The sequence below is a fragment of the Atractosteus spatula genome, chromosome 2 (assembly GCF_055471065.1).
Source record: "Atractosteus spatula isolate fAtrSpa1 chromosome 2, fAtrSpa1.hap1, whole genome shotgun sequence".
NCBI lineage: Eukaryota > Metazoa > Chordata > Actinopteri > Semionotiformes > Lepisosteidae > Atractosteus > Atractosteus spatula.
The window spans coordinates 62,664,322-62,677,769 of NC_142707.1; the positions used below are offsets into that span (position 1 = coordinate 62,664,322).

Below are 13,448 nucleotides of genomic sequence, written 5' to 3' on the forward strand. Positions count from 1 at the left end.
GAGTTTCAAAATTTGAAGTCTATATAAACAGCAGTTATATTTTAAGATTTTTGGGGCAAAAAGTTTAATAACACTCAAAAGGAAAGTAAACTGGTAGAAAATCAAAATGCTCCATGGACGTTTCCTGATGAGGAAAGGCATTAAAAAAAAGATCATTATTCTTTATCCTTGTGGTCAGATCCCTGGCAAGATTTCCAAAAGCTAATAATAACTGCAACTTGACAATTCCATTCATTTCCAAGAAAGGATACCAACCACAAAACAAAAGCTTTATTCCAAATATAAATTTTCAACTAGAAAAAGATTTTATGATTGGCCCACCTGATAAAAGCCCTTTCTTCTTCTTTGACTGCAGCAGGTGCCCTATAATCTGTGAAAGTGCTGGTCTAAACTGGGCCTGGACCTTCTGGAAGAGTGCTTTTCATGTTAGGCAGGTTGAAGCAACTGTTAACTTGCAGTGCATTGCCAACATTGGTCTCTGGTTAAGGTAACTTTGAACTTTTATATTGATTATAGGAATCACAGTATGAATCCTAGTGCGATTCCTACATCCAATATACGTAACATCCTGTATCATGTGATATGAGTGTTTTTTAAAAAACTGATGGCTAGACAATGCATTTTTGCAAAACAAATTTTATTAAATGTACAAAACATTTCAAAATCAGAACCATACGACCCGTCCCATACCCTCAAAGATTCCTAACAGTTCCAAAGAAGTAAAATTCAAACAGCTAGGAGCACCATCTAAAACACAGGAGACCATGAAAGATGGGGAAATAGATATCATTCTCTATTTTCTTACTCTCTCCTGGACAGGGTCTGTAATGTTGAAACATGTTTTGATACAAATTAGGATTTGAACACATCAGCAGCTTTCATCTCCCTGCAGAATCCTGCAACCATTAACCCAGACAGAAGAGAGAACCATTTAAAAGATCTCAAGATAGGTCATGATTCACTGATGCCAGGGCAGGCAAGGAAAAAGCTTCCAATGGAATACCATTTAGTTGTGGCAAGACCAGATTCTGCAGCCACAGGAAGCCAAGATCAGTGTTATTTAGCAGGAATACTAGGGGAGATCAAGGAATATCCTTGTTTAGATAAGATCATACAAAACATGAGACCACCTTCCGAAGTCCCACCTGGACATTCTCAAAAAAAGAAGTGCACACATGAGAAGAAATACTTTTATGTAGCACATTTTACAACGTTTCAAAGCATGTCACAATAAAAAGAGACGAAAGACAAGGCAAAAACAATAGAGATGGATACACAAATCAACAGAGTTCATACAACATGAATACAGACAGCTGTTAGCATATGATGGCACCTGAGGCAATAAACATGCTTTGTGAAGAAATGTTCAGTGGATTAACTGATTAGGATTACTCGAAGCCAAATTTATATTCTTGGCCCACATAATGTCAAGTGCAACATACCGCTAGGAATTAGGTCCAAACAGATGCTAAGGGGTATTACAGAGCATATAATGCACTGGGGGCAAAGATAACCTTGATCCACAGGAGATGTCTCACACTGTAGAATGGAGCCAAAAGTAAAAAAAAAGAGCAAAAGCGCTCCTTGATAAGGCGAGCACACTCTGCTAGAATGTGAATCTCTTTAGCATTCAGAGGTGAAGCAGAGAATGGACAATTACCCGTGAGGAGGTTATGAAAATGGAAAACAGAAGATGGAGAAATTTTTCCTCAACTTCATGAAGTCTTTCCACCAAGTAGTGTCTTAGTAAACCTAATATGTGGCTAAAATGCAAATCTGCAACATCTGTGGGGATCACCAAAATAAATTAAATCTCTTAAGTCTATGTGGAAAGACTAGACATTCTTGAAGCAGATGCTAAAATACAGGAATGTCTGGATTAAGTCAAACAGTGATGGCAAAACAAAGTGCAAAAATAAAAGCTAATGTTTGCAAAGGTGTAAATAAAACCATAGCAGGTAATAAAGTCGCTTCTCTTTTACATAATTTGAATTTATAAATTCATAAATGCAAATCAGGAAGCAAATTCATTATTATGGAGATATGAGCCTGAAGGGAACCCGTGTTCACGCCTGTTCAAGTCACCATTTCACCCGTTTAAAAAAAAGTTCTTAAAATTATTTAAGAAGGATGGAATGTAAAAAGCAGCAAATTGTAATTGCAAATTATCTGAAGCATTTCATCTGCCTGCCTTCTCCATTGCAAACGTTCAAAGGCATTCTGTCAAAATGATTCTGAGTGCCATCAAAATACCAAATCATCACAAATGGATGGGGCACGGATTGAATGACTGTCTACATACAACAATTCAGTACATCGTCAGCATACCACAATGCTGTGAATGAACACAAACAGGGCTAGAAATAAAAGATTGACAGCTTGAGTTAGTGGTTCTAAAGACAAGGCAAATGAGAGCTGGGAATGTGGTCATTCCTGATGAGTGCCTGTTAGAAGTGCAAACTGTATAGAGTACTTGTTGCCTGTTAAATTGCCTTCAGTACAGTCACCTCTTTAGGACAAACATTACTTAACTGAAGGGATGGGAGAAATCTAACACTTTTCCTAACCATAATGAATGTATGAACTGCATAATTTAAAATAAGAAATGGAAACTAGAGTTTATCTTCTTTGGCACAGAGGTATTTCTGTCGCAGCCTATCCAACGGCAGCAATATCAGCTTAACTAACTGCTGCGGAGTCTCAAAGCTAGCAAATGTCTAGGCCCGCTGCCATTAATGTAACATATCTGTTTGTACCTACATGTACTTCAGTTCTGTACTGCATTAAACTGTCAGACACACTAAAACCAGGTTTAATAGCAAAGTGCTCTACCAGGTCCTATCGGTGGCTAGTATTTGTCCATCTGTGCTAGGATCTCAAAGCCGTGCATTATACTGAATACATTAAACACTTGTGTTTTTAACATATATAGTACAAATTAATTCAAAGTAGGTGAGTAAAGGACTGTCACATCAGTGCATACATGTGGAGTTTAAAGGCATAATGCTCCTTGAATTAAAATGCTAAAATGTCTGTAAGGAAAATGGCATAAAACCAGATATCTAACAGATCTAGCCAGAAATATAGATGGAATTGTGATTACCCAAAATAATGTAAATTATATCAATCCTTTTAATAAAAGCAAAGGAAAGAAGCAAAGGGACACAAAACTGAGTTACAATCCAATCAGACCTACAGGCTCAAAATATTTTATTCAGTTACACTTCCTTTCGTTGTTGTTTTAAGAATTTAACCAATGTATTAATACTACTTAATTTAACTGTTAAATTAAGCCATACTTAATTAGAAGAAAGAGGTCTTCATATACAAACATGTATAAAAAACTGCAAAAAAGTAAACAAGACTTGTAAATTTACGATAAAAAACGCAGGACTAGCAAAGAAAATTCAACAGGTACTATAACATATACAATACACAGTAATACAACAACATAGTAATGTAAATGATTTCTGATGATCACTCAGAGAAAAGGCTAGACACTGACAAGCAGCGAAAGAATCCATCACCAACTACATCTGAACAGGATCAGTAACTCTTTAAATCAAGACAAAAAATTGGTAACTGGAAAAATGCCTATTCCCACCTGGCCCTGAATCTGGGCGCTGTTGGGGGTGTGGACTGGGGGAATCAGATTTTCAGCTATGATCAAGAAATTATTAGAAATATTAAGGCAATAAAATAATGCAATTAGACTTAGAAAACCTATTTCCCAAAGTTTTCCTGACAACTAAGAATTAACATTTGATGACAAAACAAATGTGAAAATCTGATTTTTCCAACACCACTGTGTTTTTAACTCGTGAATTCACCTTAACTTGCTGCAGGAACTTTACGATATGAACGATAAATGTAGAATATGACACACAGTTCACTTTTTGTTTAAAATTCTTCAGTGCTTCAGTTACTCACAAGCACTACTTAAATGCTATACTGTCAATTTTGCTTTACAGCTCAACAAATTTGAATAACAGATGACAATTACTATTAGCTCCAACTTTTCTCAAACAATAACATCAATCTAAAACTTCATTGATAATATGCTAATTGACTAACATCCCTAGTAAACGGTAAGCTTCTTAATTTATGCTCACTTTTTAGAAGATGATTAAAATCAGCCATAAAAAGTGATGTTGTTCAGTCTTGGCAGGTACCATTTGTGTTGCAAAGGGCATGGATTTCAGAATGAACACAACCATTTTGACAAAGACATCACATCATTCTCAAACAGCATCGTAATAGCATCTTTTCCCCCCTACAACACATTTCATTATCAGGGAACTACTGTAGAAGATTTATGAAGTGACAGCAATACTGCTTCGCTTACTTCAGTTCCCGTTTCCTCACAGGGAGGACGTCAGTAATCCAGTATTTAAATAAGGAACAGAGAGCAGAGGTTTCCCCTGTGAAAACAAAATGCACAGCAGCAATTTTAGAATATAAACGGCAAGAAAAATAAAATAAATTCCCTATGCACCCATGCTCTGGGCAACTATTTAAATTAACAAGAAAGAAAAGCAGCAGTTAGTTGGCATTTTGTTTCATTATGTCAACAACAAGCTTGTACAATATATTCATCTTTCTGCAGTGTATTGATTTTGATCCTAATATATGGAGGTGTACTGAGGTGTGAAGAGGATTTGCAGCACAATGACAGCCAAACCCGTTATTGCAGGAGCACAGAAGTGGATTCTGACCATTCAGATTTCAGAAACCTCTCTTACTGAAAGTGGTTATTGATGTTTTAACCGCTGTATTTACATTCTTAACACCTGACTAGTGTCAACATTTGAAATTCTCAGGAGCTTTGAGGCAAGAAAGGAACTGAAGTATTTGCTTGGGTCTAAGACAGACTGCTCAAAATAATTCTTTACTTGGGTTAAGTTCTGAATAAATAGGGGCCTTTAACAGATAAAGTAAGAGAGGGTAAAACATGCAAGTAGGTGAGAGAGAGGGACACAGAGAGAGGAGGAGGACATGGCAATAAAGAGAGAAAGAGACAAGAAGAGAGAAGAAAGCATGTGCCAGGAGAAAGGACATTGTCCATAAAGACCAGGTTCTGGTTAACCAGTCAAACCTTATTACAAGAGCTTGCCATTCTGCTATTAGGAAACTCCGATTTCCTTTACAGAGAATCCCGAGATTAAAAAAGGCCTTTCCTGGTTTGTTCAAGCATTTTTAGAATAGGGAGAATGGTCTCCCATTCATTTTGTAGCATCCTGATTTATGTACAGTATAATAGAAGGCAGATTTATCTCTCTTGTGGACCTCTGTAGGTATTATATAGAATTTGAATTCTGGGTAGGAGTCTTGGGTTGGTCAAGACATATGCCTCTGGGAAACCTTGCGCCTCTAATTATATCAACCACTCAGCTATACTCTTGGCATTATCTTTACAATTGGGGGGGGGGGTTATTATTATTTAATATACTTATTGATTAATCCACTTGGACATTTCTAGTATTCTCCATTTCTGTAAACCTCTATTTGTGACAGTATGTTATAGAAAAAATAAAAACTGAAAACACTTTTCTGGACTGAAATTGGTTCAAAGCCTTCCCAAACATCTCTTAAAACCCCCCCATCTCAGCAAAGTATCTACGAGTTCTATTTAATCAAGAAGAAATGGCTTGAATATTTATTTCCAAAGCTTCAAATTTTATGTTGTCTCCACATGCAGAGCAAGGAAGCTGGGTAATGCTTTGAATGGAAAAGAAGGCCTCCAGCATAGATTATGACCCAAAGATGTAATATAAGTATAAAACTGCATTAGACTCCAAAGACCCCCAACTCTTCTTTGTCGTGGAACCTGGGCAATGAGTAACGATGGCTCCTCATCAACAAGAGTGATGTCTGGAAGGACTCCTTCAATCTCTGAGCCACTCCTGTCACTGTGAAAGCATGCAAGGAGTTATCCATACTTGGCAAATGGCCAACCTCTTGCCACCAAATCCACAACAGCCGAACATGCATGCATGTGACACCTGGAATATCTCAACGCCTCTTTTTGTGGAGAAACACTACAGGAGAATGCATGATCTCCTGGTCATTGGATCAAGGTTGAGGTCTTTCAAGATCCACCAGAAGACCAGTGTGGAATAGGTTCTTCACAATAAAAGACACGTTTCATTCCATTCTCTATGCACTGGAGCTATGATCACCTTGAAGGGAAATGTTACATTGATTCATTTCACATTGATTCTTTGTATATAAGTTTTTATATTCTCTCGTATGTCTGATACTTTATTTTTAAAAGCAAGGCAGAATCAGGAATAGAATAAATGCGTCACAGTAAACCATCTGAGACACTTGCTAGATGCATCTTCAGTGAAATTTAATAGTAAACAACTCCTTTTATGGAGACTAAATTGCTCTCTCCTTCTGTAGCTTGCTTCCACTTATCAACAAAAGAGTATAAAAAATAGTACTTCCAGAACTGCTCTTTAGTAGGGAACAGGATTGCCCTGGGCTCTGCTCTTCAAAGGCTGATCACTTTCTCTATCAAATCCAGTGCATACATTCCTAACACCCTGTTGCAAGCATGTCCTCTAGATGTCAGATCTTCCAGAGGAGACTTTCCTGTACTATGGTTGCCAAGGCAATTGTACCTGAGCAGGCAATAAGAAACACCTCAAAGATATGGTAAAAGCAAACAAAGAAATGTAATAATAATCATAATAATCATAATAATCATCTCCTGGAAGATTATGGCCTTAGACTGAACCAGGTGAAGGAAAAATATCTAAGGAGGAACCCAGCACTTTGAGACCCAAAGATCTCGAGATGTGGAAGCAACATAGTGAGTGGAAAAGAGAGCTCGCTATGCCCAAACTGCACAATATACAACCAGTTACATCCCTAAACAACAACTGCTCAACCTGCCAGGGAAGTGCATATTGATCTAATCAGTCAGTTTCGGGATCACGGAAGACGGTCATCATTGACTGCAAGGGATCGCACCTAAATAACATTTGCTTTTTTTCAGAAATAATATAAAAGCTGTAAGGAAAGAGGTATAAGCACATTTGCAGGTATTCTTTTCACTTTCCGGAATACCATTCAATCTTTATAGAGAAGTATGTAAAGCTGTAGGTCAGAGATCCATTCTTCTGGGCCGAAGGCATTTCAAAAAAAGGTTACATGAATTGAGTCCCACTGTTACTATGATACTACAGTAATGTGGCTTACTGCCACTCTGCCTAGAGGCTGACAGATAACAATGTGATAGGCCAGGGCGTTCATAACATACATAAATTGGTTTTATATTGGGCGATGCCAAGAGAATACACACTATCCTCATCCAACTGTGACAATCAGAGTTTTGGCTTCATATTTCACTTTCCAGCATTTAATTTGAAGACTTCAGTAAAAATGAAGCCATATGGAATCAACCAACCGTTTCATACTGAAGAAAGTGCACATTGCACTGCAAAGGAATGACAATTTATGAACACTGTCACACTAAAGGGCAGGGTCAGGATTATTGGATCACAGTTTTCTAGTGAAGAAAATCATTGTGACAGTCATGAAAAGTGTTGCTACCAAAAGTCTAACAGACATAAGTGAAATGGAAAAGAACCACTTTTTTCTGCACTTCTTATTAAAACCACAATGGTTTTGTGTATTCAGTATATTAGAGGTTGAACACTCTATATATCTGTACTGTCAGGTAGAAACAGCCCGTAATATCTAATATGTAATATGGCAACATGTTACTGTGAAACGGGGGCCAATCTTATGACATAATCAGCGAGACAAGAGTCATGATACCTCACCAAGATTTAGAGTTCATGTGTGTTGGTCTGGGTGGGAGTGTCAAGTTGCTGCAGAACCCTGCTTATACTGAATAATGGCAACCTGACTACACTGATCAAGTGCCCTTCCTGAGAGCTTATCATGACATGACAGCATTCCAATAGCACCACACACATTCTCATGCTGGACATGCAAAAGTGGCTTTCTTGTAAGAGGACAATGCAACACTTTTGATATACGTTGGAAATCTGTCAGATGAGCTGGGATGAATTCTTCAGAGATCAGTAAATGGGCACATGTTTTTACAAGCTGTACAAAAGCAATTAGACAGAATCCCACAAGACAGTCTCTGCAACCTGGTGCCAAGCATCCTGCCTATGTCCACCAGAGTCTATGCAGGTATAGTGCCTGTTAATCAACCCTGTAAATGGATTGTGCTAAATCAGCATAATGAATTACCCTATGTCAAGTTTGTTGAATAAAATGTCAGTGCACCTGCTACTAAAGGTGGTTAGTTTCTGATAATGACACTTTTTGATACTTTTAAATTTTTTTTTGTTGCTTTGAGTGGGGGAAAAAAAATATCTTTATGCTTAGTGATATCTCACAGCTCCTGATTAGGATCCCATGGATAGTTCATATTAAAGCATTGTTTGAAACCCTGTGTTAAAGATGAGACCAGAAACAGCATTCTGTCAGAGCAAAACTTTACAGTAAAAACACTACCTTCTATAGGTATACTTAAATATTACAGTCTGGCTGAAAGAAGCAATACCATGTAGCTACATAAAGCCCCACAACAAAAGTGGTTTCCTAGAGAGTTTAATATAGTTACTGTTACTCCATTAAACGTTATAGAATTTAATGCAGGTGAAAGAATGCAGTAAAAAAAAAACTACTTAATGTGCAACAGAAATTTACTATTACACATCAGCCAGCAAAATACAGTACTTTTTTAGAAATCACTGAATGATTTCATTATCTACAAGCACAATATTGACACTACTGAGTTTTGTTTGCCAACGTTAAAGGGATTAGTAAGTCTCTAGTCACCTCATAAAACCTGCATTATAAGGAACAAAATGCCCGCCACCTCAAAGAGATGGGGATGTGCATGATTCGGGCAGTGCAATAGCATGGTAGTACTGCTGCTTCATACCTACATGGTCCCAGGTTCAATTTCAATCTGAGACACCTGCCTATGCTTTTCTCCTGGGAGGGGGGAGGGTCTCCACGTGGCTTTTCTGATGTTTACATTATATACAGGCTAACTTGTATTTACAATAACATGCTGTCTGACGATTAAAAGGCTAGGAGGAAGAACTCCTCCAGACAGTTTATAGGGATGGCAGGGTATGCAACTAGAGCACATTTTATGAGCTTTAAAGAATACCTGACTGAAAAGATCCGATGGCTTTATTTTCACAACCAAGAGGTAATGAAGATGTTTACTTTCATATTTTGAAGGCATCATTTCCTTACATCAACTTCAGAGTACCCATTTAAATAACCATTATAAATGAGCCAACTGGAAAAAGATAAGTAACAAAAGTGTTTGTGACACTACAGCTGTGGAACTGCAAAAAAAGCATGCTGCATTAACACATGATGAATTGGGCCCCCAGATAACTACTTCTCAGTCATTTCTCTTTACAGCATCTGTTTTTTCTCCCAACTTACAATGGACCCATCACATCCACTTGAAACAAATTTCTTATCTGCATTATGAACTTGGTCACCTTTGTACATTATCCTTTTTCTTTCTTCTAAGAAAAAAAAGCAACAGTGCCGCATTACCTGTGTATTATTACAACAGTATCTAGTATTCTAGTCTTTTAAAATCTTTTATTAGCTATCAAAAATAAGATTTTTAAAGAATACATATGATTTGTTTGATATCTTACATGATTATTAATACCCCTGTATGAAAGCACCACACATTAAAGAAACAGGTGACTGTGGAACAGGTGGACTGTGGACAGGTCTTGAATGGATTGTGGGGCACATGTGGGGGTGCAAGGCAATGCTTCCTGTCACTATCTGGAGAGGGAAAAGGAGAAGCCACAAGTACGAGGAAGTGAGTTGCTTACGTTTGTTGGTACCATTGGCAAAAAGCCAGTAAAGCAAGATGGGGGTCAGACAGCAACAGTGGCCAAGCGTGTGGTATTCTCTCCAAACCGAGCGGTGTTTGATCAGTCTGGCACCCCTGCTGGACACCCCCGGATACAGAGGACACCCTCGATCAGAACTACCAGTCTCCGGAAAGGAGGCTTTCAACAAATAAGCCACTCAAAATCCCATGAGGAACCAGTCCAACAGATAATCATAAAAAAGCTTTTATACTTCAAGTATATAGTGTTCAGTACCAAACACCAAGATTAATGGTCGGTTCCCGCATGCTGTCAGAAGGGGCAGGTAGTTAATAGAATTTCTGCAGCTCCTTGCAGCATTTGAAATTGACTATCTAATGCTGCAATTCTAATTATCTTACAGTCATTCTGTTGTAAAGCAGGCTCTTCTTTAATACTGCTATCGGTCCAGAAAGTAACTGCTTGGTGAATGGCTATCAATCACAAAGTGGCAAACTCTAAAAAGTAATGAATCTATGTACTTGTGAAACAATGATTTTTTTAAACTAATTGATATTGTGGTGCTGCCCAGGAATCTGAAGATTTTTTTAAATAAAAAATTCTCCTGAATCAGATAAGTATAGCATTCGATGAAGACAAAATGCCATTTTATTTAATGCAACTAAAAGTGCTACTTATTAGGAAGCGGTATTATGATCAGAGAAAAATATTTTCTTTAAACTCATTAAACTTCCATTAAAGGTGTCTCTTATTTCTGTTTGAATAAAAGTGTACGTTTTAAGAAAACCAACTTCTCCTTCCCACTAACACACTGTTTAAGTCTGCATTTAAAACGTGGAACGAGGCACATTTTTTTAGGAAGATGGTCGAGGGTGTTTAGAAAAAGCTACCCAGCTAAGTTGTGGAAGCTCACTACCTGGCTTCTTTAAATAAAAGGCTGGATTGGACTGGATGAATTGGCCACTAAAAGCCAAGCCAACTAGATGAACTGATTCACCTCTTCTCATTTGCTATTCTTAAGTTCTTCTTCTAAAAATCAGCCTAACGCTTGCTTCAGGGTACAAAAGCAGATGAAGTTTAACATTACTACAAAATCAAGGGCTTTGCTAATCCACGAAAGGGAATCCCAATGCTCAGGTCTGTAGTAATCATATTCAGGCAAAGTTTAAGATCTTAGAAGGCTCCACGGCTGATTTATTTTACATTTTGGTCTGGAATTAATCGTTACTTAATCCTTTGCAGCGTGCTTGATAATAGAGATCTTCCTTCCAGCCTCATGTCAGTGTAACTGTATTACATGTTACAATATCATTGGTGGTCAGAAAGTACCACATCATTTCAAGGCCTGTATATAGTTTGTGACACCAAAGGGGTTTTTTACTGGTCACTACAGTCATGTTCTTATACATTCCCTATAACATGAAATTGGCAAATCCTTTGTTATCCAGGATCAAATACGAATGAGAATGATCAGTACTCTATCCTGATTTAACCACAACAATACGTTTCTAAGAAACCTGTTTTCCTCTTTACTTAATTTACAAAACCTCAACGACAGAATTAATCAAGTTAATAATTCCTTCTTGAACAGAAGCTCCAGGAACAAAGGAAAACTGCACAGCTGTACAACTATCAGCTGGTTCTCAATTTCTTCACAGCTTTGCTGATATTTGTATCGCTGGCTTGTAGGCTTTAGCTGGGAAGTACAAATATTATTGTGGCAAAACTAGAAGGGGTATGAACTTTTCCATATGCTGGAGCTATAACATACCCCTTCTATTACCGTGCCACTTATTACAAATTATAGGCAGTGCTACTGCTGTAGAGTTTTAAATAGGGCTGTGTACTAAACAATGGCTCCAGGGATGGAAATGTCACATAAGTTCATTAGAAATATTCCTATAGCCAACAGAATTTAGCCCAACTGGCACTGTTGATAACAGAAAAGATCTTGGGTGCCATTTTGTTCTCTAATTTCAAATGGCCTATTTTCAAACCCAGTTTAAGAATTTCACACCAGATTTGGCAGGCATTATGCTTGGTACAATAGCACTCCAATTTTCAAACGTTGCGGACCTAACTAAAAAAATCCTGCTTTTCGATGGGATCAAACCTTACCAAATAATGTTGTAAATGTCAAACAGGGTTTAAAAAGTGTTAAGCCAGTTAAGTCCCAACGTAATAGATATTATCTGTGGAGAAACGCAAAAACATGGAAAAACGTGGTTCTGAATAAACCAAGATGGCTGAATAACCACCATTAGTCATTCTTGATTTTTCATTTTTTAACTCAATCTTTACTTTAAAATGAACACATTTCATCATGGGTACTTGATAAGTAAAATGTGACGATAATGTTACAGACATCTCTGCCAAAATGCTTACTGCGTACTGTATTGCAAACGTGTTTGGAAGAAAAGTCTTCTTCCAAACACGTTTTTTAAAACGTGGCAAACAGCCACACCTGCTTCAATCTGGCTCCACATAAGATATTTGATCAATTTAGATCTCAAAATGGTGGCACTAAAATATCAGAACGTGGTCACAAATATGAGTTTAAGCTCAAAATCTGTTTAGCCAATGAAACCAGATAAAGAATTGATCAGGTGGAGTAAATTCTATAAAAATGATGTAAAATTGTTTTCCTAGATAAAGAGGATGGCTGCTGATTTCCTGCCGTCGTTTAAAAAGGGTTAAGGTGGTAAACTCCAGAATTTTCAGGGTTCATCCACAAACCAGTAGGTAGTAAAAATACATTTAAACACACATACATACAGCAGTTTTGCTGTATTAAGTGCTCAATTATTGATCCTAGCATAGCAAGAAGAGAAGTTCTGCGTTCAAGATCTTACAGATTAGTTCACTTCTGGGGCCGCATTCCACTTGATTGTAAGTACAAATGAATCAGATACCAGTGATTATATTGTTGGATACAAAATTCTTATTCTCTTTACTACATCGATTTCTACAGTAATGGCAAGAGTGGTTTACTATTTCGTAAAAGTTAACAGAATTTTTGTTGATGCATCGTGGGTTTCATATGGGATAAGATACAAATGATTCACAAATGATACATTTATGAAACTCCTATCCCTCAACCACACTGAGCAAAAGAAAGGTTACCAACGAGAGGAAGCCATTTGGCCCAGCTAAGTCATTGACTCTCAGCTAAGTGATTCAAAGATCTTTATTCGTAAAAGAGGTTAGGGCGAGTTTCAACAACATGGCTATGTTGCTTGTTCCAAACTCCCTGGTTCCTTTTACACAAAGAGCTCCTATTTTCAGTTTAAATGGCACTCCCCCTTACTGATTTAGTATGCAAGTTCCCCTCAAATCTAAACGTAAAACTTAACTTTTTGCTTGGGCCTATGTCTGACTATCCTACACTTTATCCTGTATATTTCCAATTTTATTTTTTCTTTTACTTATTGCATTTTTCAAAATCTTTTTTCTTCCTCCATCACTATGTAAAGCATCCTTGGGTTTGGAAATGCACTTTATACATAAATGTAATTATTAGACAAAACTTTAATTTCTAGCTTTTTTCTGGTTTATTCTTGAAAGACAGCAAAACATAAGGATAAG

The 13,448-nt window shown here is 37.3% G+C and overlaps 1 protein-coding gene across 1 annotated transcript in view; it reads right to left on the reverse strand.

Annotated features, from left to right (window-relative positions):
• Positions 1–620: 620 nt before the first annotated feature.
• erich1 (glutamate rich 1) overlaps positions 621–13,448 on the reverse strand; it is a 33,421-nt gene continuing 20,593 nt past the window's right edge. The window contains exon 6 of the mRNA XM_088909412.1: positions 621–4,421. Coding sequence (XP_088765538.1) covers positions 4,342–4,421 — 80 coding nt within the window. The 3' untranslated portion in view covers positions 621–4,341. The remainder of the gene's footprint in view (positions 4,422–13,448) is intronic.